The sequence below is a fragment of the Capra hircus genome, chromosome 2, assembly GCF_001704415.2.
Source record: "Capra hircus breed San Clemente chromosome 2, ASM170441v1, whole genome shotgun sequence".
In the NCBI taxonomy this organism is placed as follows: domain Eukaryota; kingdom Metazoa; phylum Chordata; class Mammalia; order Artiodactyla; family Bovidae; genus Capra; species Capra hircus.
In genome coordinates this window covers 118,630,973-118,658,169 of record NC_030809.1, presented here as the reverse complement: position 1 = coordinate 118,658,169, position 27,197 = coordinate 118,630,973, and the positions used below count along the sequence as shown (strand labels likewise).

At 37.9% G+C, this 27,197-nt stretch overlaps 1 protein-coding gene across 2 annotated transcripts in view; it reads left to right on the top strand.

Annotated features, from left to right (window-relative positions):
* Window positions 1-27,197, top strand: part of SESTD1 (SEC14 and spectrin domain containing 1) — a 139,860-nt gene that overhangs the window by 42,220 nt on the left and 70,443 nt on the right. For both annotated transcript variants that reach the window (XM_018065247.1, XM_018065252.1), the window contains exons 2-4: window positions 8,386-8,477; window positions 11,702-11,810; window positions 24,449-24,539. In XM_018065247.1, the coding sequence (XP_017920736.1) occupies window positions 8,423-8,477; window positions 11,702-11,810; window positions 24,449-24,539 (255 nt within the window). In that variant the 5' untranslated portion in view covers window positions 8,386-8,422. The remainder of the gene's footprint in view (window positions 1-8,385; window positions 8,478-11,701; window positions 11,811-24,448; window positions 24,540-27,197) is intronic.

The window sequence follows — 27,197 nt, the reverse complement described above, 5'->3', positions numbered from 1 at the left end:
GGTCATAAAATTCACCCATTCTAAGGTTGCAATTCAGTGATTCTTTAACACATTTTTTGACTAGAGGCTTTTTGCAGAAACTAATGCCTGTGGCTGGTGATTTGTTATGAAAGTGAATATTGAAATGTCTGTGGTCAATAACATTTGGGTAACAAAAGATATAGTAATACATCTCTGATCAATAATATGTTAATAGAGTTAGAGAATCATCGCTGCAATTTGATTTCACATTTCCATCACCCCAAGAAAGAATCCTTGTGCCCATTGCCAGTCATTCCCCATACCTAACCCAGATCTAGGCAACCATTAATTTGCTTTGTTTCTATGGATTTGCCTGTTTTGGATATTTCATTTAAATGGAATCATACAATTTGTGACCTTTTGTGTCTGGCTTCTTTCACTTAGCATAATTTTTTTTAGCATAATGTTCTATGGTTCATCCATGTTGTATCATGTATCTATATTTCAATCCTTTTTTAATTGCTGAGTAATGTTCTATTGTATGGATGTACCTTATTTTGTTTATTCATTCAGAATTGATGGACATTTGAGTTGTTTTCATGTCTTTAGTGTTATGAATAATACTGCTGTGAACATTTGTGAGTAAGTTTTTGTGGGGACATTTATTTTAAGAAATTATTCACATATGTAGAAATAATGGTTCTCTGTTAATTCATGTATTTTTAATTTTGATTTTATTATGTGACAGTATAGTGGAGAGAAGCCCTGTGCAGGGTTTTAGGAGTCTCAGCGTTCAGTGTTATTACTCAATGTTAGAACAGTGAATCTGTGTTTATAGATCTCAGTTTCTGCTCTAGATTGAATCTTTTTATCCTTCCCAAAATTCATATGTTGAAACCTAATTGCCAGTGTGATAGTATTTGGGTAGGCCTGGAAAATCCCATGGACGGAGGAGCCTGCTGGGCTGCAGTCCATGGGGTCGCTAAGAGTCGGACACGACTGAGCGGCTTCACTTCACTTTACTTTTTAGAAGGTTATTAGTACACTCTAAGAGAAACCCCAGGGAGCTCCCTTGCCCTCCTACCAAGTAAGGATGTAGAGGATGGCCCCGCAAGAACCAGGAAGAGGCCCTCATCAGACACTGCATCTGTCTGTGCCTTGATCTTGGACTTCTCAGACTCCAGAACCATGGGAGATAAATTTATTTATAAGCACCCCTTTATGGTATTTTTGTTTTAGCAGCCTGAATGAAACTGTGAAAAATAAATTTCTATGATATTTCTATTATAACAGCCCGCATGTACTAAGACAGTTTCCTTATCAGTAACGTGAAAAAGTTGAAGTAGATGCCCTCTATGGTTCTAATCACTGGTTCTGAATCTATTAGCTTTTGTCTGACCTTGGACAAATTACTTAATTTCTCTGTGCCTCAGTCTCCTCATCAGAAAAAATGGGGATATTAATGTAATTCTGGCTTCCCTGGTGGCTCAGGCAGTAAAGAATCTACCCGCAATGCATATAATTATGTTGTTTCGAGGGGGGAAATTATATTCTGGAAACTTGAAATGAATGCCAAGATTTGTTAAGCTACTTGTAGTATGTTTGTTCCCGTTTTAGTGTGTTGTACCAAGAAGGCCTCAGTGGGAATGCTTTGGCTGTGGCCTCTGTGGAGAATCAGTGGTGGAAAGCTAAATAGTAGCTGGTGGAGGAAGGAAAACTGAGCTGCTAATAATAGATGCCGTTGAGTGCTTGCCATTGTAGAGTGTACTGAACCCTGCACATGTATTAGTTCACCTAATCCTGGGTCTGATGAGTTAGATTCAGTGACTATGCCCATAAAAGAAAAGTTAAGGAACTGTCCAAACCACCTAGCTAGTAAGTGGCTGCGTCCTAGTCACACCCTTGCCCTAGGCCATGATGCTTAACGCTGCACCAAACCACCTTTCTGGGAGAACACCTCCCCACCTCCCCGGGACAGAGTCCCAGGGCAGAAAGGTGTTCAGTTGGGGAGGACTTTGCTTGGGAAAGATTCCTAGTATTGCTAGCAGGCCTTCTGAGGGCAAAGAGATACTCGTGTTGCACATAGCTTTCCATATGTCTTATATTCCTTGGCTGCCTGTACAACTGTGATGTGACTGTTTAGTTACTGAACAAGATAAGGGATTTGCAGTATGATCAGTATTGTTTTTGGGTTTTTGGCCCCAAAATACATTGTAACATACATTGTTGTGTGTGTGTGTTTTTAATGGACTTTTTGTCTGATGGAAAACAACTTTCACGTGTTCCACTGGCTTCTTTCTACTTGGGTAATGCCATAATAATTTCCATTTTGTGAACAGTTTTCCATATCTTTAGTTAACTTGTTTTTTAAACTTTTGTTTTGTACTATTATACCTTTTTAACTTTTTTTCCAGTGTGCTGTTTGATGTACCAAATATTTTCATCATATAAACAAAAATTAGGAACCTAATGATACTTTTGTTCAGTCTGTTAGACGATTATATGTCTGAGTTAGATTTAAAAGCCTGAGATTATCTCAATGAAAGGTATGTATGTCTTTGCAGAGTATAGAGTAGGAACACTTCTTTCTGGGATAAAGGTCAATAGAGCACAGATTTAATGATGACCCAGAGAAATTTTGAGATAAAGAGAGGATGGGAGCTAGAAATACACTCATGAGTTTGTTATCACGTGCTTCCCCTGATGAATGAGACAGACCTATTCCGCAGCAAGTGACCTCAGTGGACACATCTGTTGCCCTGGGGAAGGAAGTGGTCCAGGCTTCTTGGAGCTCAGTGTGATACTCAGATGCAAAAGCTGTGCATGAAGAGAGTCCACTTCAGAGAGCTCTCGTATCAGGTAAAGACTCTCTAGCCATGGGGTACTCTAGAGCTGGGGATGCCAGAAATGTCTTTACTGGAATTCCATCAGCCTCATTCACTTCTCTAAAGCGGTATTCCTTTTGCGGTATTCCAGTTTTGGCGAGGAAGGATTTACTTATAAATTAACACAGATAGGAAAAGCCAAAAATTTGAAAAAGTCATACAATAAAGGACCTTCTGAAGCTGAACCTTCAAAAAATGCAGGTTTGCAGTTGCTAAGGACTTGGTAGACTAGCTCAAGAGGTGAGGAGGTCCATAAAGAACTGAGTTCCCTCGTGTCTGGCTCCTGAGGAGAAGGGGCAGCAAGGATGATGTAGGGTACTGCTTGTATTGTTTTTGAGAAGGGTTTTGAAGTGGCAGGCTATCATTAATATTAGCTTTAAATCTTTTGACATGTAAATACAGTGTAGGACTTTTCATGCATTGGACCTTTACTGTAGAATTTTCCTGTCTTTCAAAGTAGGTTATGTTTTCATAGAAAACTTGGAACTTTCTCTGTTTGCTTCATCCCTTTCTTCTTTTCTCCCTCCCTCACGGAATAAACTAGGTCTTGACCCATCTGTAAAAATGGTGTCAAACGAGGATACTTCAGGTTTCCATTTTATTTAGAAGAATTACTGTTTTGGATAGATCTGTATTGTTGTGAAAGTTAAGCATTTTATCATTTTCATTTGAAGTCTATCCCAAAAGCTTGGTTTTCTTTCAGAATTGTCAATGTTATTGTAAACCCAGATTAATAATCATACATTGGCACCTACAGTGACAAAAATGACACGTTTTTAACTGTTGATCTGCTTTATTGATATATTTTTGTAAAGTTGAGTAATGTTTATTTCTGCCTAATTTTACCTATGGATATGTAGGTGATGTGCCCAGCTAGGTTATTAATACTTAGTACCTCTGCATGTGCTTATTTGTTTTTATCTAAGGTTGCTCTTGCTTTGTAACAATAGTTGAAAGTATTTGTAATCTGAATTCAAGGACAACTGTAGTATTTCTTCGGAAATAGAAAGCTAAGGGAGCGAGCGTGCATTCTGGCTCTGTTCATTGCCATTATGTGTCTGCGTGATGTAGACTCATTAGAGATGATTTAGTTAGCCTTCGGCTATCCTAATGGGTTTTCACTGGTTGTTAAAAATGCTCTTCGAAGAATAACTAAATTTTCCAAATAAACTGGTTGATTTATACTCAGTGAAAGAGGAGTTCCAGTGCACCCATTCATATCATCAATTACAGTCTCTTAAGAAGTGTAATTTGCCCACTCTTGATTAAAAGGCCCGAAATTCTCTTTTCCTGCTGCTTAACACATCCTCTGCTGCCCTCTAACGGCTGCCCATTGCTAGAACCCATCGAGGTCCCCCTTACCATCACCATAGACCTGCCTTTCTCTAGCATCTGGTGATTATGGAGCTGCTGGATCCCTGGGAAACTGTCCCAGTAGAAGCTGGAAGGAGCTGCTCTGAAGGAAGATCAGCTCACGTGACCTGGGAGCACACCACGGGGCGCTGCTGGTCAGGTAGTTGTGATGATGTTGGGACTCCTAGGCTGTGTGTTTCACTTTGCTGTTTCTCACGTGTTTGTTCATTTGTTCACTGGTTTATCCTTTCATCAATGAAATATATTGTGAATGCCAAGGACATCCAGAGCATCTTGCCTTGTTTCAATCTAGTAGATGCTTATTGTAGATTTGTTAAATGAATGAATGAATGAATAAATAAATACGAAAATAAATAGGACAAGTCTTTCCTTTGGGGAGGCAAAATATCACTTTAACTACTTAGTTGCCCCAGCTTTCCTTTTTTTACCTCTTCAAGATCTTGAGAAAGATGTTCAAACTAGAAGACAGATACAAGTTTCCATTGAAACCTAGTCTCTTTATATTTTTCAGAATTTCTCAGAATTCATCATCTCTAACTGTAGACGGGCTATTTTCAGATAGGATTTATTTTGCACCCAGGAATGAGAATTTACTTCGAAGTTTCTTGCTTTTGGTTGGTGGCAATATGCAGTCATGGTTGCACATTTTCCTATATATTCACCACTCTCCAAGGCATCTCACCTGCTATGACCTGGCTTTCTGCTTCTTTTATGAATAATAAATTGTGACTTAATTTATCCAGATTGTTTTAAAGACCATATATGAAATATGACATGTTTGTGTTAAGCACTTTGTGACTTGTTGAATTTTCTGCTAGTTTTTTTTAGCTTGCTTCATTTGGCAAGTTTTTTAAAAAAACTTACTTTCCTTGCCACTTTCCATTAACTCATATCAGGTATATGCCTGTCTCCTTGTTCAAGAAATATTTCACTCAGATATGTTTAGGTTCAGTAAGTTTCTAGTGAAAAATCAGTGATCTGGATCTACCCACTGGAGAAAAGTATGAGCAGATACCCCATATTTAACACTTATTGTGGTGATAGCAGTGGACAGTGATATTTTGCAGGATTTTCTCTTTATTTTGTTTTGTGTTGTATTAGCTGTGAAGATGTCTTGCGGAATAACCTGAAGAATCTTTTTGGCCAACCCAATATGTTAACTATTTTATAAATTACATATAAGATAACTACAGATAGGCAGATTTGCTTTTTTTGTTTGTTTCTGATGACTGTGCTAAGGACTTGAAAAATCTTAAATGACTTCTGTAAAATTAAATTTAATTGGAACTAGTAGTACAGAAATCATGACTTTTCATTACCCACCTCTTTTATGATAACAATGAAAGAGATTGATGGAAGGGAGACTCTAGAAGGGAGGAAGATATAAAAAGTAAACATTACAGCTTTCATCTCGTTGACTGCTTCACATTTTATTCATCAGTTTGATCTTGGCCCACACATCCAAAACCTACATTTCTCATTACTTTAGATTACTTTTTCATCACTTTCAAGATGTTATTTAAAGAAAAGGGCTATTGGATTAAACGAAAATCAGTATTTTGTCATGCTGAGATGGTTTTGTGAAGTCATGGAAAGTTTAGATGCTGCATCTATGTCTCAGGAGAGTGATGAAATGTACTCTTGCTTCTGGATATTACAGTTTTCCAAGATAAATCTATACCAGAAATTGAACTCCCTTTTGTGCTTTAAGTATGTGGAGAACACAGTGGTGAAGAATTTGGCACTTGTTGGCATAAAATTGATAACCTGACTTGCAAAGCTCACATAACACAGATTTACTCAAAGGGTCACCTTCAGCTATTATTTCTTATGCCTTAAGAATTCCTGATCTTCTATTTTCTTAGGTACTGATTAATTGTTATTTTTAAGATTTTTAAATTTTTTTATGGCTGTGCTGGGTCTTCGTTGCTGCATGTGGGGTTTCTCTAGTTGGGGTGAGAGGGGCCAATTCTCTAGTTGTTGCAGGCAGGCTTCCCAGTGCCGTGGTTTCTCTTGTTGCAGTAAATGGGCTTTGGGCATGTGGGCTCAGTAGTTGTGGCTCGTGGGCTCTAGAGTGCTGGCTCCTGCGCTGTGGTACATGGGCTTGGTTGCCCCACGGCATGTGGGATCTTCCTGGACCGCGGACTGAACCCGTGTCCCCTGCATTGACAGGCAGATTCTTTACCACTGAGCCGCCAGGGAGGCCCTGATTTGTTGGGCTTTATTGTGACAAGGCTTAAAACGTCAGTGTTCATTTAGAATAGATAACAGCCGGTTGGGGGGGGGACCCACAAAGAGCAATCAGTGGCATTGAGTGATTGTATATATGACCTACCAAACTCTAAACTGCAGTTTTGCTTCCTGTACCGGTCAAGTTTCTCCACTGACTAAAAGAGAAGTCTGCTCTGGGAACTTAAGCAGAAATGGATTTATTAGGAGAATAGCTCACAGAATTTATGAGGCTCAGAAAAGTAGGAATGACCCAAAGGCAGCTGAGAAGTTGTCTGTGCTTATACCATAGGAGAAGTGTGGTGAGGAAGCCAGTTCTGTTGATGCTTCTATGACTAAGTTGCTCCTGTATCTTCATTACTCCCTCATGTTTGAAATTCCTTTGTGAGGGCATCCCACTGACGGCCTCGATCAGCAGTTCTCTTTTTTCTAGGTTTCAGGGTGTCTGTGAGTTCAAAATTCTTTTTTAAATAATTTTTAGTACGTCTTAGTAGTGGGCTTTCACTCCATTGACATTTGCACTGATGATACAAAAGCTAGACTCCATCTTGTTCACTTGGCCAAACGTCACTGGATATTTTCAGGCCTGTTTTATTGGTAAGGTGATGATGTGATATAAGAACAGTGTTACTGGAACCAGATTCCCAGGGTGTGAGTCCTAACGTCTCCACTTACTAGGTTTGAGATGTTGGGCCACATTTAACTTCTCTCAACTCCAGTTTACTTTTCTGTAAAATGGGATTAATAATAGTACTTACCTTATGGAAATGTTGTGAGCAGTAACCAAGTTAATACAGGTAAATCAGTGTATGCCTTGTAATAATCCCTTGCTGAATGTTAGCATTCATAATCATCATTATCCAGCGTTCACATCTGATCTTTGACAAGCTGGTCACAAGAGAAAGGAGCTTAGACAAGAGCCTGAGCTGTCTGGTTCTTGTAGAGCTGAAGAAAAGCCTCATCAGATCAAGATACTGATCTAGAAACATGAAGTGCTACTATTTTAGGTTAAAAATGTAAAACATGAACCTTTCCCTCATTCTTCCTACTGTTTGTATGTTAGCCTGGGCTGATGTAGAACAAAAATGAATGACCAAATCGCAAGCAAATATTCAAGGATAAAACTTAAAGAGAACCTATCATGTTACTTTGACAATGTGTTTTCTTTTGTAGACGGGTGCCAACAGTAGTGATTTTTTTTTTTTAGTTGTATATGCAAAAGCTGTAAAATAATATGCTTCTTTTAGGTAGTCATGCTTAAATAGTCATTATCTGACAAGTGTTAAGATTACATTTCTTCCTCCAAATAATCTCGGATTTCTTTTCAAAAGACTACATTTTTTTTCAGGGCAAGGCTGTAACTTGAGATTTTAGCTTTAGCTGAAAGCACAGAGCTTGAAATGGAATAGGTTTATAGCAAGTATTTGCTGAATAAGTAATGTTTTGGTTTTCCAGTACTTATAAAAGTTATACTTACACAATATTATAGTCTGTTAAGTGTGCAGTAACATGTCCAGAAAAACAAGGTGTGTATCTTAATTAAAAATATTTTATTGCTGAAAATGGCTAACCATCATCTGAGCCTTCAGCGAATTTAATCTTTTTGCAGCGATAACATCAAAGATCACTGATCACAGACCATCATTATAAATTAGTAATAGTGAGAAATAATAATAATGGTGAGAATACTTAGTAATAGTGAGAAACTTTGAAAAGTTGCGGGAATTGCGAAAATGTGACACAGCAATCAGGGAATAAGCAAATGCTTATGGAAAAATGGCATCAATAGACTTGCTTAATACAGGGTTACCACAAGCCTTCGATTTGTAAAAAAAAAAAATACAATAAAGTGAAGCATAATAAAAATGTATGCCTGTATATATTTCATAGAGTAATTATTGCTATGCAGTTGACACTTAACTTTCTGTGTTTTCAGAGAGGAAAATTTACTGGAGGAAGTTTACTGGAGTAAAATGGAGGCCTCAGTAATATTACCCATTCTGAAGAAAAAACTAGCTTTTCTTTCAGGTATGTTTCTTCTTGAAATTGGAAGTGTTTGATGTACAAACTTGCTTAATCTTTTTTTCTTTGATAATGCAGAAATCCATTTCCTTTTTCTAGGAAGGTTCTGTTTTAAAGGTATTTCTGAGATACCTTTTACTCAGAATGGATAGCAGTGCAAGCCAACTCTGTCACTTTTGGTGCTTGGCAGGCCAATTTTTATTCTGTTCTGTAATTTGATTAAAATGACCTCCATAAGGTAGATATCATGATGGCTCACTTCTCATATGAAAAATGAAATAATGATTACAGGCTGAGAATAATTGACTCGCCAGCATCTAACGTACTATTTCTGAAATACAGAATAATTCATTTTTGTCATATCCCCTGTTGTAGCTTTTGTCTTCCATCTTTCTAAGAAGAAGAGTTATGAAATGTGTTACATGATTTTCTCTTTTTACTACTTGAACTTGGTTTATACAGGCTTGAATTTACCTTCAGTTATTAACCCAAAGGCTGCATCAACAAGGAAGAGACAAAGAGAAGCTTTGAGATGTTTTACTAGTGTGAAAGCAGTGGTAACACTGGGTGTAGCAACTTTATAGAATTTTGGATCACTGAGTAAGTTTGCACATGCTGTAGAATAGGTACTGTGGCCCCCCTGTTGAAAATTAGTTAAATTGTTTTGTTTTTTTCTCTTATTCTCTTTAGGTTCTATCAGAATTGTCTTGATATTGAGACTATCATGTCCTTTTTCAATGTATATTAGCACTAGATGTATACAATGTACAATGTATATATCTCTGTGATTGGCATGCTTTTTTAGTGTATGTTATAAAGGACAAAGATATTGAATTTCATTAGTAATATTGCTTCTCTAATATGTGTTTCTTTTTTTAAAAAATAAACTTCCTTCCTTATCAATTGACACTTAGATGTTTTCTCTATTTTTTTTAATGATATGAATGGTGTTGTAGGAAGCATTGTTAACAGTTTGTGAGTTTTGTGCAAGTTCAGCAGTATAAATTCCTCCAAGTGGAAGTGTTAAAGAGAATTTACATTCAAATTTGTGTTACATCTCGTCAGATTGCCCTTCAAGAATATTGTTTCAATTGTTATTTCTTTTCTCCCATCAGTGTATGAAAATAGACCCACAGACGTAAAAAATAGACTCACAGGTGTAAAAAACAAATTTGCAGTTACCAACCAAAAGAGAAAGGGAAGGGATAGTTTGAAATTTGGAATTAAAAGATACACACTACTATATATGAAATACATAAAAACAAACTCCTAATGTGTAGTCCAGTGAACTATATTCAATATTTTAAAATAACCTATAAGAGAAAATAATCTGAAAGAGAAGAGATATATATGTGTATAACTAAATCACTTGGCTGTGTGTCTAAAACACTGTATATCAACTATACTTAAATTAAAAAAAAACAAACCTCTTATTTGCCCATACTGTTGCAAAAAAGAAATCTTTATCAGTGATGTTTTTGCATTCTTATTACACTTGTCTCTGCAGCCTTTGACCTTGTTCACCGTACCCAGCTTGAAAGGATGTTCCTTCTTGGCATCTGCCTTCTTTTGCATTCACGCTGGTGATTATTTTATTGTCCCTTACTGAAAGCTAAGGGCATAAGGTTAAACCTAGTGCTAAATGTTAGACCTGTCGTCTGCAGGCAATTTCACAGTGGTTCAGAGTGCTACGCTTCAGATATGAACCTTGTTGCAGATTTGGTTTAATGCAGGAAGAAAGCTTTGCGGTTTTTGAGGAGCAGATGAAACTTTTCTGAATCCAATCCCTCTTGACTTTCTCTACTGACTGTTAATTATTTCAGTCAGTAATATTCAAGCTTTTTGAATAACAGACAAAAACTTTTCAAACCAACCAAGTCCTTCAGGGAATACAGTTTGAAAACTATGGGTGCAGTTCTTTAAAAAAAAAAAGAAAAGAAAAAAACTTGTATTCTAAACAAAAAACATTTGCAGTAAGGCACTATTGATTATTAAGTTAACCATTTGAAATTGCCATTTATTGAGATTAAACAAAGTGCTTGAATATCAGTAATTATTTATGTTTAACCTGATAAAGGATCATTTATGGTTTGTACTTGGTAAATTGTATCCATGTTATTCATAGGATGGAGAAGGAAATGGCAGCCCACTCCAGTATTCTTGCTGGAGAATTCCATGGTCAGGGGAGCCTGGCAGACTACAGTCCACCGGGTCGCAAAGAGTCAGACATGTCTGAGCGACTAACACTACATTTTATTCATAGGAATCTTTTTTTCTTTTTTCATTTCACTTTGTTCAGTTTTTAGTGAAAGAGGTCATATAAAATTGTTTCCTTTAGTATTTACGGGCTTTTACATTTCTAAAATTGCCGTAAATGTCGGTTGGGTTAAAAAATGGACTTCAGTGTGAAAACCAGTCATGTGGGAAGCTTTGAAAGAAGCTATGTGTATATAAAGTACTAGTAATATTTTCATGTTTATGGAAAATCAATGAGGACTTGAACGTCTATGAAATACACATACATTCCACTTCCTGGCTTTCAGGCTTCTATATGAGGGCCCATACACTCTTCTTAGCTGGACAGCGCTTTCCCTTTATTGCCTCCTGAACAGAGAATCCTATATGACCTTTGTGAGTTACCTCAGATCATTCCTTGTCACAGAATGCTCTTTTGGCTCTAAATTCTATCCATTTTTCTTAAGTTTTTAACTTTTCTATAAACCATTATACATATATTATGGCTCTTATGTTCTCCAGTTTCTAAATCCTTATTTATAATATTTTATATGTTGTACAGCACAGCCTAGCAACCTGTCATATTTCATACTATTATTTCTTGTGACTTAAAGTTTTTCTTCCTAGATTGATTAGAAATTTATTTTGTTTTACTTGTAAATGCTTACTGTGCTGGGCACACAATAGGTGTTTGATGAATTGATTACAATCAGGAGCAGGTTGAATGGAAGAAATTAAACGAAATGGTAATTGCTATGTTTAAGTGAAGAGTTCATGGGTGAATTTTTTTCCTCCTATTTTTTTCTAAATTTTGTACAATTTTACTGCACTACTATAAACATTTATAATATATAAAATAAACAGCCATTATATTGTTTTTTACTTATGTCTTAACCTTGAAATTGTTTCTGCAACTTTGGACTCAAGTATATATTATTCATTTAGTGCTTCAGTATCTCTTACATGTTAAATTTACACATTTTTTTCTTTAATAGGAGGAAAGGACAGACGAAGTGGCCTCATTCTGACAATTCCATTATGCCTAGAACAGACAAATATGGATGAGCTGAGTGTCACCTTAGACTACCTGCTCAGCATTCCAAGGTGACTCTAAAGGTGTCTTTTCTTAAATTTCAGTATGTTTTCATTTACTTACTAGCGATTCCTGCCATTGTTAAGCTATAGTTTGTTGTCTTATTTGCTTTTATTATCAGTGAAATTATAGTCAGAACACGAGAATCAATAATATATAATGCCATAGCAGATGAAATAAAGACATTTTATATTCCTGGGACACTGAATGATAACAGATTTCTAAAATGTATGTGCTGTCACCTTTTAAGGAATACAGAGATTGAGCATCTGTCTGTATACCATGTAAGCTGAGAAAACTTGAATCTTGTATTTAGGAAGCCATTTAGACATAACTGAGCCTCTGGTGGCTCAGACAGTAAAGCGTCTGCCTGCAGTGCTGGGAGACCTGGGTTTGATCCCTGCATCAGGAAGATCCTCTGGAGAAGGAAATGGCAGCCCACTCCAGTATTCTTACCTGGAGAATCCCATGGACATGGGGTTGCAAAGGGTCAGACACGATTGAGCAACTTCACTTTCACTTTCTTTAGATATAACTATATAGATATAAATATATCTGTGTTTTTAATATATTGGATGAAGGCTGTTTGAAGTTAAAACATTTTTTAAAATGTGAGAATGTTTATATTTTAATCCAAACAGGTTGGATTTTTAATTTTTGTATTTCTTGGGTGAAGACCAACCTTAACCCTTTGTATATGCTCGAACCTACCCATCACTACAACAGCAACAGACAAACCCCTCCCCAGCTTCCCTTCCCACATGTGATATTTGGGGGCTGAAGTCGGACTGCACATTAGACTCATCTGGAGATTTTTTTCAAAATTTTTATGCCTGAGCATCCACCTCCAGAGAGTCTGATCCAGTTGTTCCTGGGAATCCTGCTTATCAGAAAAAAAATTCTTTTAAGTTTCCCAGACAATTCTTATATGCAGTCAGAGTTGCAAATCATTGCAGTAATGAGGGCAGAATTTTTATGTGTGTTTGTAGAATGTAGAGGTGGTAAAAGGAACAAAGTTATCTCTTAAATAATGCTGGTAAGCTTCAGATGCATTTTAAACACTTTAGTCAAAGCAGACAATTTTTTATATCTTTTTCCTGTACTTGAATTATTGACATAATAAATTATTTAATTTTAAACCACGTTGCAGAATACAAGGTTAAAATTGTGTTTTGGAACAGCTGACTTTAATCCCATCTGCTTCCAATATTGGTCTATAATGTAATAATTCTATTGCTGAATGTTTTTTTCAATATTAGGGGAACAGAGGTCTCCAGGTAAAAATTTTCAATTTTTTTGTTTTTGCTTTCTGGAAAGGAAAGTTATCAGACCTCACAATGGATTAGTACTAAATAACCTTGCTAATTCTCTGAGCTGCTGACTGCTAATTTGTATTATTCTTTATTAGATTGTGAACTGCTTTTTAGGTAAACAACACTGGTTAAACATATAACTGGCAAATTATCAAAAAGAATTCATGGTTTCATAGGTGGTTAAAAGTGCTGAGGGAATTAGAGACCATCTGAACCAACTGCCTTATTTTCTAGTTGAGGGAGTTGAGACTCAGAAGTTAGTTACTTGCCCAGGATTACACAGTCAATTAGCAGTAGAGCTGGGGTTAGAATCCGCAGTTCCTGACAGCAAGCCAGAGATCTTCATACTTCAAATGAATAGAATACAGTGTAGTTGGATCTTACCTGAGGTGAGGTTCCAAAGTATAGAATGTAATGCAAAAATGACTGATAGTCAAAATCACCCTTGAAAAATGCCTAAGGAAGAATTAGAGACTTAGATGAACTATTATTTTGTGAGCATGCTAGGTTTTCTTCCAGCATTAGAACATGTCATGAAGACTAAGTTCCAGAAGACACAGTTGTCTTGTGGTTGGGTCTGTGATAAAAAAGTGCATGCTGGTATATACTAGGATCACACTCAGCCTCCCAGGATGCTCATACTATATGAGGCACTGGGTAACTGAGGCTAAGGGATGAGGGGTTTCACTCATGTCTCCTGTCTGTTCACTCTGGGTGTGCAAACAAGAAGTACAGTAGAGGGCAAAATAGCCTACACTATTTAAATGTTCTCTTTCTCTCTTTCATTGTTGTATAGGTATGGTGGCTCAGCGGTCAAGAATCCACCTGCCAGTGCAAGACACCCAGGTTTGATCCCTGGGTCGAGAAGATCCCCTGGAAAAGGAAATAGTAACCCAGTCCAGTATTCTTGCCTGGGAAATCCCATAGACAGAGGAGCCTGGCAGCCTACCATTTATGGGGTCACATAGAGTCAGACATGACTTTGCAACTAAACAACAATACGTATAATACTGTGCATGCTGAGGCCCTTTAGTTGTGTCCAACTCTTTGTGACCCTATAGATTGTAACCTGCCATGCTTCTCTGTCCATGTGGTTCTCCAGGCAAGAATATTGGAGTGGGTTGCCCTGCCCTCCTCCACGGCATCTTTCTGACCCAGGGATCAAACCCGTGTGTCTTAGTCTCTTGAATTGGCAGATGGGTTCTTTACCACTAGCTCTGCCTGGGAAGCCCATGTATAATACTGTTGCAGTGTAAATTATGAATCAGTTTCTACATACATAACACATACCTACCTGCCAGCTAATAGAGAAAATACAGTTGAAATAAGGTGAAAGAATTTAATTTAGCAAGACAAAATAGAGATCTGGATACTTTATTTTTGATAACTGTTCTGCTAAATTTTGACCTTCTCAAATATTTGCAAATGGCTCTGAATTTTTAGCCTTCTGCTTTTCTGGACCAACCTCCTGTAACTTTGGCTTTTAAAAACATAGTTGACAACTTTAATCAGTACTTGCTATTTCATTAGTGAGCTCACGTGTTTTTGAGGTCTTCTTTGCAAGCCTGAAGAGTAATTTATTAGGTGTAATCCTAAAAAGTGGTTTTTCTCCTTCAGAATGCCTACTATTCAAAACTACTTTTAAATTGTGTTATGAGAAGTTTCAAATATTCAGAAAAGTTGAAGGAACTGTGCAGTAAACATCATTACGCCCATCACTTAGAAGCCTGCACCCAGTGTTGTGAGACTTTATCACGTATCTATGTGTTTATCCGTCCCAGAACTGTTTTTAAGTTTACCCTATCAGATCAGGCTCAGCCTCAGTCTAGAAGGGTTTTCCTTTTTTTAGTATATCTGCACTTTTAAATATTTTATATTTATATTTTTATAAGTATATGTATAACTTTATTTATAGGTTTATATTTTTTTCCAATTTTGATTTGATTTTTATTTTATTTATTTATTTTTTACTTTACAATACTGTATTGGTTTTGCCATACATCAGCATGAATCTGCCACAGGTGTACACGTGTTCCCAATCCTGAACCCCCCTCCCACCTCTCTCCCCATACCATCCCTTTGGGTCATCACAGTGCACCAGCCCCCGGCATCCTGTATCCTGCATTGAACTTAGACTGGCGATTCGTTTCTTATATGATATTATCCATGTTTCAATGCCATTCTCCCTCTCCCTCTCCAACAGAGTCCAAAAGACTGTTCTATACATCTGTGTCTCTTTTGCTGTCTCACATACAGGGTTATCGTTACTGTCTCTCTAAATTCCATATATATGCATTAGTATACTGTATTGGTGTTTTTCTTTCTAGCTTACTTCACTCTGTATAATCGGCTCCAGTTTAATCCACCTCATTAGAACTGATTCAAATATATTCTTTTTAATGGCTGAGTAACACTCCATTGTATATATGTACCACAGCTTTCTTATCCACTCACCTGCTGATGGACATCTAGGTTGCTTCCATGTCCTGGCTGTTATAAACAGTGCTGTGATGAACATTGGGGTACACGTGTCTCTTTCAATTCTGGTTTCCTCGGTGTGTGCACCCACCAGTGGGATTACTGGGTCATGCAATGGCAACCCACTCTAGTACGCTTGCCTGGAAAATCCCATGGATGGAGAAGCCTGGTGGGCTGCAGTCCATGGGGTCGCGAAGTTGGGCACGACTGAGCGACTTCACTTTCACTTTTCACTTTCATGCATTGGAGAAGGAAATGGCAACCCACTCCAGTGTTCTTGCCTGGAGAATCCCAGGGACAGGGGAGCCTGGTGGGCTGCCATCTATGGGGTCGCACAGAGTCGGACACGACTGAAGCAACTTAGCAGCAGCAGCAACAGCAGCAAGGCAGTTCTTACACTGTTGGTGGGAATGCAAATTAGTACAGCCACTATGGAGAACAGTGTGGAGATTCCTTAGAAAACTGGAAATAGAACTGCCTTATATCTGCATTTTTATGTGTGTGACTTGCTTGTTTCTCCAAGCCCCTGCTGTTAAAGTTTAGCTCCTTTTAGTTGCTGATGTCTCTGGACAGCTTCAGCAATGTAACTAGCTAATGTGGCCTCTTCTTTATACGAGATGTCCAAAAGGAGTCTGTCTTTGCAGTGAAAATGTTAGCATTTTGAATATTACTAAAAGTTATTTAAAAATGGAAAGGAACTATTCAGTTTCTTATCTTGAAAGTTAAAGTCGCTCAGTTGTGTCCAACTCCTTGTGACCCCATGGACTATACAGTCCATGGAATTCTCCAGGCCAGAATACTAAAGTGGGTAGCCTTTCCCTTCTCCAGAGGATCTTCCCAAGCCAGGGATTGAACCCAGGTTTCCTGCATTGCAGGTAGATTCTTTACCAGCTGAGCCACAAGGGAAGCCCTTCTTATCCATATTTTATGCTTATTTTAATGACCAGGGGCAGGGTGTGATACCTACCTGTTTCAAATGGGTAACCCAGCACTGCTGAAAATGAGAACATCTCCTGATTCTTTGTCACACACAGTTTGGCCCTAAGCTTGTGTTTTTGTTCCAGACTCTTGATCAGAGGGGCTGAGAAGAAAGGAGAGGTTCAGGTTAATCACTGACTTCCCAGGTGGCACAGTGATAAAGAATCCACCTGCCGGGGTAGGAGACACAGGAGATGTGGATTGATCCCTGGGCTGGGAAGGTGCCCTGAGGAGGTCATGGCAGCCTACTCCAGTGTTCTTGCCTGGGAAATTCCATGGGTAGAGGAGCCTGTCAGGCTTCAGTCCACAGGCTTGCAAAGAGTTGAACACAACCTAGCGACTGAGCATAGTCATGATCTGAATATAAGTTTATGGCCAGGTCTGCGCGAAGTTCAAGGCTAACCCTTACTGCCCCATTTTCTAGAAAAGATTTTTAATGAAAAATAATCTAGACTGAAACCGTTGGACCAACCTGAGTGCTGAGTTTTAGGAAAGGTAAATGGAGTTTTTCACTTGTTTTTCCAGCAATTGCTGTACGTTTTAAAAATAAACAACATGGTCAGAAATTGCATCCATGATTCAGAAAGCATAATCAAATTCAAGATTCCCTTACAGAGGTAAAGATAAGACATATAAATTAATTTGTAAAAGTAAATACTGAGATTAGCTTTATTTTATTTCTTTTTATATTTCAAAATGTTACATCAGAAGCATGTTTACCTTCAAAGTATAAAATGAAATTTGTGTCAGTACTATTACACAAAGTATGATAATAGATATTGAGACTGCCTGCTTTTTAAAAGGGTTTCCCAGGTGACTTAGTGATAAACAATCCACCTGTAATACAGGAGACCTAGGTTCAATCCCTGGCTGGGAAAGATCTCCTGGAGAAGAAAATGGCAACCCACCCCAGTATTTTTGCCTAGGAAATTCCATAGGCAGAGGAGCCTGGAGGGCTACAGTCCATGGGGTCACAAAGAGTCAGACGTGACAAAGCCACTGAGCACGCGTGCACATGTTTTAGAAACGTGTGACAAAACATTACATCAGTGTTTCTCAGCCATTTTTTTTGTTATTGTTATCTTTGTGAAGAGCCCTTTTAAACAGTTTTTCCTATTCACTTCTGCTTGATGTCATAGAGTTCACTGTTTAATCAGTTAGTTATTAGATTATAAAGTTATGTCTTCTTTATCCCCATGTCCACAATGCCAATAAAAATGATTTGGATACCTTAGGTGTTTCTTATACGGATACTGAAGGAACCAACCAGAATGAAGTCATGGAAACTACCCAAAATACATCATGAAAGAAGCTATAACAGCTGTGTAGTTCTTATTTAGAATAGTGAAATTTTAATTTGAATCCCATATAGGTAGTTTCATAATTGCCAGAATTCTATGGGCTACATATTCTATGCATTCAGAATGAAAAAATATCTTTGGGCATTTTTATTCAAAGAAGACCTTACAGAGAATCTAAATTTATGAAAGAGTTAGAAGTCAGGCCCACAGGCTTTTCTGCTCACCCCTGCCTTCTCAGACTCCACTTCTGCTGCAGCGGCCCCTTACAGAGCACTTAGAGGATGATTTGAATATGTATGCAACACTGATTGGTCATTGGTTTGTCTTAGACTTTAGAAAGCTCAGTATAGTCTGCGAGGGTGCCTTGGATGGCTCTTCTCTATTTCTGTTTTTTATGGGGCATGCTTCTAAGAAAGTTTGAGCCAGTGCCTTCCTTTCCTCCTTAGCAAAAGCACTTCTGGCAAATGAAGTATAATTGTGTTGACCTACTATAGTTAAGTGCTCTGGACATGCTTTATGCTGTTGATGAGTGCTTTTTTAAGATTAATTTCATTCGTTCAATGACTATTGAAAACTTATATTGTCCCATTTTAAAATGTGAGAGCTAAGTTAGTATTTCCTTTCTTTGCCATGAATTTTTAAATTTGTTTTTTTTTCTGTTCCCTTATGCTTAAGTTCACGTCGAGGAATGGCTTAGTTGTCAGGCTGGGCTAGTACAGCAGTATCCAGGCTAATTTCTCTATCTCCAATCTCTCCCCGATTTGTACATAAGAACAAAATTAATTTCGCCAAAACAACAGTTCTGTCATCCTCAGTTTTATAGACCTCCTCTTTCACACAGTGAACTTTAATGCAATAGTCTGTTTATTTTGTTGATACAAAGTGCAGACATTGTTCACCATGCTTTGAAGACAAAAAGACTATGTCTGCACTCTCGATGAGGGTCTTACAGTCTTCTCAACTGCTTTGCTGAGACTTTGTGTGGTTTAACCGGCTCTTTCAGTTCCTATTTCTTGAGTGCTTACTTATCATGCAAGACACTTTTATAGCACTTGCATTAACTCAGTCTTCAAAATAATGATATTATCTCTATTTCGTGCATGAAAAAATTGAGGGCAGAGAAATTAAGAAATTTTCCCAAATTGATGAGGTTCCTTTGCTTATATTCCTCTTGCTCTGTTTCCTTTTATGTTAATTTTCCTTAGCTGCTTATATAGGTATTTCCCAGAATCTGCCAGCATTTCTTCAGACTTACAGCCCTTGCTGTTTCTGACTCTTTAGGCATTCAGTCAGAATGTGTTTAGTGATAATTCTTGAAATTTTCCATTTATTTGTCTTATATTTTAAAAAATTTCAAAGACGTATGTTGCTTCCCTTGTAATATTAAAAAGGTAAGAGATTGGACACTAATTAAAATACCTGCTCCCGACCTTCTCATCTTTCTAAATGATCTTAAGCTTCTTAATGGGAGAAACTGTCTTATGTATTTTTTCATAGCCCTGTGCAGTACCTCATACTTAGTGATCCATAGCCAGTGGATGTGGGTTTCTGCTCTTATCTGACTGCTTCACTTTCTTCAGAGCTCTGTGTACTCAGGCTGACTGAGCATTCTCAGTTTTGTTGGAAAAATCAAACATGTAGAAGTTGCAGCTCAGTAGAAGCCATTTTGATGGAAACAACACTGTCTAGGCTCGTCCTGCTTTCCTTTGAGAGCACTAAATTTGAAATGGACCTGAGAATTTACTTATGGATGATAAAGTGCATTAGTTTACTTATGGATGATTGGGATGCATATGTGAAAAGAATATTCTGTACTTAAAGAAAAAATAGGTAACGGTAAGTCATTTAATTCTCATAACAGCCCTAGTAGACGATCACTGTTATCCTTGGCTGGCCCTGTCTTACATATAAGGGAACGGAGGCTTAGAAAGTGTGTGGAATTTAAGTATCTTGATTAAGAACCTGGGGCATGTTAGGATTTGGACCTGGTAGCCTAACTAAAGCCTGTGTTTCTAGTCACTGTTGTGCTCACCTCTGTTACAATCACAATGCCATTGCGATTGACAACTCTAATAATCATTTACATTTAACCTGCATCTGTTACAACTCAGGGTTGACATAGAAAGATAACTGGTGAACCTAGTGGAACATAATGTAAATCTTTCAGATCGTTTTCGTTTTAACTTTTTCTTTCAACCATGTATTCAAGGTACATTTAAAATCATAGCATTTTTCTAGGTCTCAGGGAAATTGTTGGTCATCCAGTTACAGAATCATGGAATGTCAAGATTGGAAGGTACCTTAACAGTAATCTAGACCAACATCTTCTATCATCTAGACTAACACTACCCATGCTTAAATCCTCTTTATAGAAAGTGCTGCCAAGTAATTGCCCAGATTAATCTAATTCTGTAGAGTCACCATTTATAAAAGTTACCTTTCTATTTCTCTCAAGTTTTGTGTGTTTTTTTTTGAAATTGAGTTTCAGGTCTATTCTTCCTAATTGTAGAAAAACTCATTTGTATTACAGAAAAAAGCTTCATCATACAAGGGTTTAATGAATGACTTGTCAAGAGTCACACAGAAATTAAGCTCATAAGTCTTCAGTCACTCAGTAAATACATGGGATCCTGTAATGAGTTCCTCATCTTTCTAGATGCTGAGGTAGTGGGTGAACAAAGGCCGAGTCCTAGCGTTCATGGGCCTTATATGCTAATGATGAAATGAGTATTATACACAGTACATTGGCTGTCCATAAGTACTGTAGAGCAGAGCACGGAAGGAGTTGAGGGAGGGATGGAGTGGGAAGGAGTGTGTGGCAACACTGTACAAAATGATAAGATAACATTTTACCAGAGATGAGCGAAGTGAAGGCCAGGCTGTATAGATAGCTGATGAAAGAGCATTTAAGAAAGACTATTTTAGACAGAAGGAGCAGCAAGTGGAAAGAAAGACGCCGAGGCAGTACTGGCTCAGTGTGTTGTGGGGTCAGTAAGGAGGGTAGTGTGGGTGGAGCAGTTTGAGAGAGGGATAGAGTGCGGGGGGAACCTCCAGAGGGGCTGGAGTCAGACCTTAGAGGGCCTGATGAGAAAGAAAGCCACTGTTATGTTCTGACCAAGGAGTGGTGTGATGTGTGGCTTCTGACATTTTTAGGGGCCTTCTGTATTTAAAGCATTGAGCTGGAAGCTTCCCAGATGCCAGTAGGACAATAATATCCTTGCTTTCTGGAAGCATGCTATCTAATGAAGATGAATTATAAACAAGCAATTGTAAGAAAAGCATAAATGAAATTCGTGCCATGGTGGAAGTATAAGGAGAGCTCTTTGAGTGGGAAAAAATGGAGCCTTTAGTTGTAATCAAAGAAATTAGTAAAGAGCTACAGAATACTGAACCCAGAAAATCCACTGATCGTCTCTTTCTTGCCAAAGTGAATGAACTAGTTTAGGAGCCACTTCTTTTTTAAAAGCTGTTTTAATTCAGCCACCAGACCCTTGAAAGGCTCTAATGGAGTATGAACAACAAGGTAGGGTCTTAATGGATATATATATATATTTTTTGGTATATTGGTCTTAAAACTATGAACATGTTAATAGTAGTATAGGAGTTTACTAATACAGCACTTCAGCTACTCCAATACACCATTTGTAAGGGACATGATGTGCTTCTAAATCTAAGTATATTCTCATTAAACACAGTTTAAACTGTGAGTCCACTTGTAGGACTGAAATTAAAAAAAAAGAATTCCTTTCAAGTAGTTTGTAGTATCAGTTGGTCTTGCAGTTTTCAAATATGAAGTATCTTAGCACTGTGTCTATTTTCTTTATCTATCTTAGTAAAATGTGAGAAAATTATGATTAAGGCTGTTTTTAAGTACTCTAAAAGATAAATTTAGAGTATTTTATGCCCTTAAGTTCCTACAGATGGTATTTGCAAGCTTCATTACTTTCTTTGTCTTAGTATACAGATTAATTTATTGTGCTTTGAAATATAAATGTGTTTGTATAAAACTTGCTTGTTCAACAAATTGATTGTGCAACCTGTGCCTCAGAGATACAGATACCAGTGACAAGAAAGTGCCAAATTGTGGGGATGACACATTTTTCTTGGCTCCAGTCCCACCCAGGGAAGGTGCTTCACTGGGAACCGCCATGTGTCATAGCTCCCCTTCTTGCAAACTTCCATTCTGCACTGGTAGAGTCCCTGCCACTCCTCTGGTGACCCCTTGCTGACAGTTACTCTGTTAGGCTGGTCCTTCTAACGCTTGCATCCCCCCTCAGTCACAGCGGTCTTTCTTCCTGCCTGGTCCCACACCTAGCAGTTAGATAATCAGAGTTGGTTCCCCAGCAAGTCTTTATGTTGCCAATATGAAAGTGATCATTCTATTCCCTTACCCCTACCCTTCAAGAGTCGTTAGTGGGTCTTTTATTTTATAATGCAAAATCCAAGTCACATACCCATCACTTTTTTAAAGTGTTTATTTCAGTGGTTTTCGGTATTTTCACAAGATTGCATAACCATCACTCTAATACTAGAACATAGCCATCAACCCCAGAAGAAAAGCTGTACCCATTGGCAGTCACTCCTCATCCTGTTCTCCCCTCCTCCCAGCCCTTGGTACCCACTAATCTGCTTTCTGTCTCTATGGATTTACCTATTCTGGAAATTTCATATAAATGGAATCATCGAGTACATGGACTTTTGACCTGGCTTTCTTTTCACTTAGCATGTTTTCAAGGTTTATCCATGTTGTAGTACATATCAGCACTTCATTTCTTTTTATGATTTGAATAATACTCTGTTGAATGGTTTACCATTGCATTCATCAGTTTTTGAAGATTTGAGTTGTTTCGGATTTTGGCTCTTATGAATTGTACTGTGGGAACATCTGAGGGCAAGTGTTCTGTATGGACATGTGCTTCCATTTGCCTCACCTCTTGAGGTGCCTCTCTCTTCTCTTTAAAGCTCAGCTTCTGTCCCCACTTACTGAAGCACCTATTCTTCCAGGTCTTTAGCAATATTGTCCTCATTCTTGTTGCCTTACTGTTTCTCAGTAGAATTGGATGTCACTTCTCCAGTAATCCTCTAGAGGTTAGTATGAGTGCTTGGAGAAAGTAAGGAGAATTAGTAAAATTCCATAGACTGTTGGATTTCAATCTCAGGAGAGGTCTCCTATTAACCTTTCCTATAATGTAGGCAATTGGAATAACTTTGGGGAGAATTTTTACTACCAAATCCTTGCTCTGCTAGGCACATCTGCAGTTTCTTCCACTATATTAGAGGGAGGGCAGTTGAGATCCTTGCATTAAGTTGATTTTATAGTAATACAAATAGTAATAATAATAAAGCTATGTAGTTTTCCACTTATGATAGAGTTTTTCCATGTAGTTGTTGCATTTTATTAGGGCAGGCTTCTGGGAGGTGTTTAGTTGGTACTTGAATAATTGAATATGATATATAAGCAATAACATATTTTCCACCACTCAGGATTTTCTGGTCAGTGACTAAGAGGCAAAAGTGAGAACAGAGGTGGGTCCGATATGGTGTATTCGAGCCTTGAATTATTATATACACCAAATTTTCACCTCTTTAAGTTTCTCCCAAAGACACAAGAACCTCATTTCCAATGGTTTAATAATCAGTTCAGTTCAGTAGCTCAGTCGTGTCCGACTCTTTGCAGCTCCATGGACTGCAGCACGCCAGGCTTCCTTGTCCTTCAGCAATTCCTGGAGCTTGCTCAAACTTGCGTCCATTGAGTCGGTGATGCCATCCAGTCATCTCGTCCTCTGTCAGCCCCTTCTCCTCCTCAATCTTTCTCAGCATCAGGTCTTTTCCAGTGAGTCAGTTCTTCTCATCAGGTGGCCAAAGTATTGGAGCTTTAGCATCAGTCCTTTCAATGAATATTCGGTGTTGATTTCCTTTAGGATTGACTGGTTGTAGCTCCTTGCAGTCCGAGGGACTCTCAAGAGTCTTCTCCAAAACCAGTTTAAAAGCATCAATTCTTTGGCACTCAGCTTTCCTTATGGTCCAACTCTCACATCCACACATGACTCCTGGAAAAAGCATAGCTTTGACTAGACGGACCTTTGTCGGCAAAGTAATGTTTCTGTTTTTTAAAGGTTTAATAATAGCTTACTTTGTTTTCCACCTGATTTTGAAATATCACTTCACAACCTTATACTCTTGGCAGGAAGGAGAGATAAGAAGTACATCCACACTTGGCAGTCATGAGTTACCTATCACTGTGATCCCATTTTACAGATGAGGAGGTTGAGGGGCCAGTGAGGCTATTTGAATGTTGGTTTAATTTTTTTCTCATATTAAGATGTTGAATTTACATGCTTTTAGAGTAATTTTCTCACCAAATTAGCATATAAATTGTCGATGTTTCCTGAAGTGAGAAAAGTAAATTGCTTGAGAAAACTGAAAGGACATCCTGAAGAATTCGGTTGATAGTGCAAACCAAATCAAGTGACATTAATGCTGTGCCATATATGATTCAGCTGTAAGCTTTATTTAGGGTTTTGAAGAATAAAATAGGAAGCTTATTTTAATATACTCTGTAATTTTGTTTTGTTTCAGTGAGAAGTGTAAGGCTAGAGGATTTACCGTGATTGTGGATGGCAGAAAATCCCAGTGGAATGTGGTGAAAACAGTAGTCTTAATGCTACAGGTAATTTTATTTTTGGCTATCAGGAAGCGGTTTTATTTTACAGCAACAGATTAGATGATAGTGGCAAATGCATTTCATTTATTGGACTGTGCCCAGGCTTCTAAGCAGTGACCGAGTTCTGAAATGCACAGATGAGTGTTGAATTGTTCAGATTTGATCTTTATAGGTTTTGCTTGAGTAGTAAAATAAATTTCGGCCCTATTCTAAAGGTATGTAAATTACCAAAAATAACATGTCATGTTTAAGTAATTTAAGCATTAAAGCCAGTGAGTCTCAAAATGTGAGGGCAGAGGTTACCAGACTCATCCTGGCACTCTGGCACGCTGTAGTATTTGCATCATCCCACCTCCAGGAGGGAATAGGACTGGGTAAGTCTAAGCTGAGAATTCTGATAGGTTTCTCCCTTCTGTTTCCCTCTTTCCTCCAAAAATTATCCGGATTTGTGATAGTCATATCTGTTTCTAATCTAGAAGAAATGTACTCAACTTTAGCTGTGTCCTTGGGGACTTTAGCAGCTCACAGACAAGCATTTCATAAACAGCTATGGCTACAGAATCCCTGGTCTGGGTGGGTCATAGTCTTTTGCTTATATTTCCTTGTGTTCCTCACAGAATGTTTCTGTATTCCCTTGCATGTAGTAGGTACCTAGTAGATACTTGCTGATTTATTATGAGAGTATTGAGGATATTGAGAAAAATACAGCAACTGAGTGAGTGAAAGGGGACAGATTGCCCTCATGTACCTGGGTTTCCTTAGAAGGGCTTGTGTAGAAAGTTAAGGTTAAGTGAGTTAAAGAGATCATTGAATCTAAAATAAAGAAAGTGGAAAGGGCGTTCCTGGCTGATTTAATGATAGCTCAAAAATTAAGTGAATACAGTAAAAGGAGCTGATGGCAGGCTAGTTTGGGGAAGGTGAACATTCGATTAAGTATCAGTGATATTGAAAGAAAGATCAAGAATTTCAAATGACCTGGAAAATGATTAGTAGGTACTTTAGGGTTCTGTGGAAAGGCATATAATTTAAAATTTTAAATGACAACGAGGGAGAATGATTAATGGGTTATTTTTTGTTTAAGATAATCAGAAAAAGAATCCCAAGGAATGGGTACCATCATTTTAGTTTTAATGCTTAGTATGGTTCGGGTGCTATGTTCTAAGCTTGTTACATAAATGATCTCATTTAATTTCATCCTCACAAGCTTGGGAAACAAGTGCTGTTATCCTCAAAAGTCTTCAAGGATTTTAAATAACAACCTATGTTCTTGTGGTGAACATGGGAGAAAATCACAGTTGGAACCTGGAACAGCCTAAGCCCCTTTAAAAGTGTATGTTTAGCAATGGGATGTATCTGAGATGGTTCCCAAATTTTCTGCCCAGTACCTTATTCTTGATTGGTTGGCCTAAACCTTCATCATTAGACTCCCTCCTTTGGCTCCAGTGGATCAGTTTTTAAGGGAACACAGATTGGTGTCCCATTAATAACTCTTTCTGTTAAATATATTCCCAGCGCCTTTATATTCTAAACCCTGAAGATAAACTCTTCTTTGTACAAATTGTTAGAAACCCGTTAATTACAGCCTTGTGTTCTTCCATTCAACTGTGTCACCAGTGAGCTGTTCGGGATCAGTGGCAGTTTTGAAGAACAATCAATGGATGATTAAATCCCCTCTTGTTTTTTTTGTGTGTGTGTGTGTGTTTGATTTCTATTCTGATAGGTGTTTTAACAACTTTTGGATTTTGTTAATAGTTATATTTTCAGAAATTGCAATGGCGTGTTGTTCACTCCTCCTCAAATAGTTTCTGCATACAGAGTTAGTTATGTAGCTTTTATTTCAGAAGGTGCTGGAACCAGCTGTTTGGGAGCCCAGAGTTTAAGTGCTAGCTCTGCCTATACATGACTGGCTTGTTTTCTTTTGTTCCTAACAGCTTTAATACTCAGTGATTTTGAATATTTGATTCCCATAATCATTATGTAAATAAACCTCATTCTACTCTAAATTTCCCACCCCTTCTGATAAAGTTTTGATAGCACTGAGTTTTCTTTTTTAACTTTATTCATAACCCAGTCATTGCAGGGGGCACTAGATTTGTGACATGTCCAGTGGGATATTTAAATTGAAAGGCTTTCTATTTTCCCCTGATCAATAATAATAATACTTATTATCATATAGCATTATTATTATTCAGTAGTGCTGTTTATGGTCTAGAACAGTGGTTGACCCCTAGAGTTTGTAAACAGAGTTTTGTTTACATATTGTTCATGGCGGCTTTCACACTATGTGGACAGAATAAAAATAGTTGCAACAGAGACTGTATAGGCTTTAAAACCTAAAATATTTTTTATCTGGACCTAGAGAAAGAATTTACTGACCCCTGGTCTAGAATGTTTGGAATGTTATGGTAAAACTTGAAAGTCAGACCGACATGGTTTTTGTTCTAGTACTGTTCCTTCAAACTCTGTTCCTTTAGACAAGTTACTTTAGTTCTCTCAAGCTCAGTTTATGCTTCTGTAGACTTGGAAGGATGAGATCCACTTGTTCATGTGCATTCATTTATGCAGCAGAGATTCATGGAGTATCTTCTGTGTGCCAGGCACTGTCATAGGCCCTGGAGATACAGGAATGCCGTGATAGATGAGGTACCTGCCATTGGGAAGCCT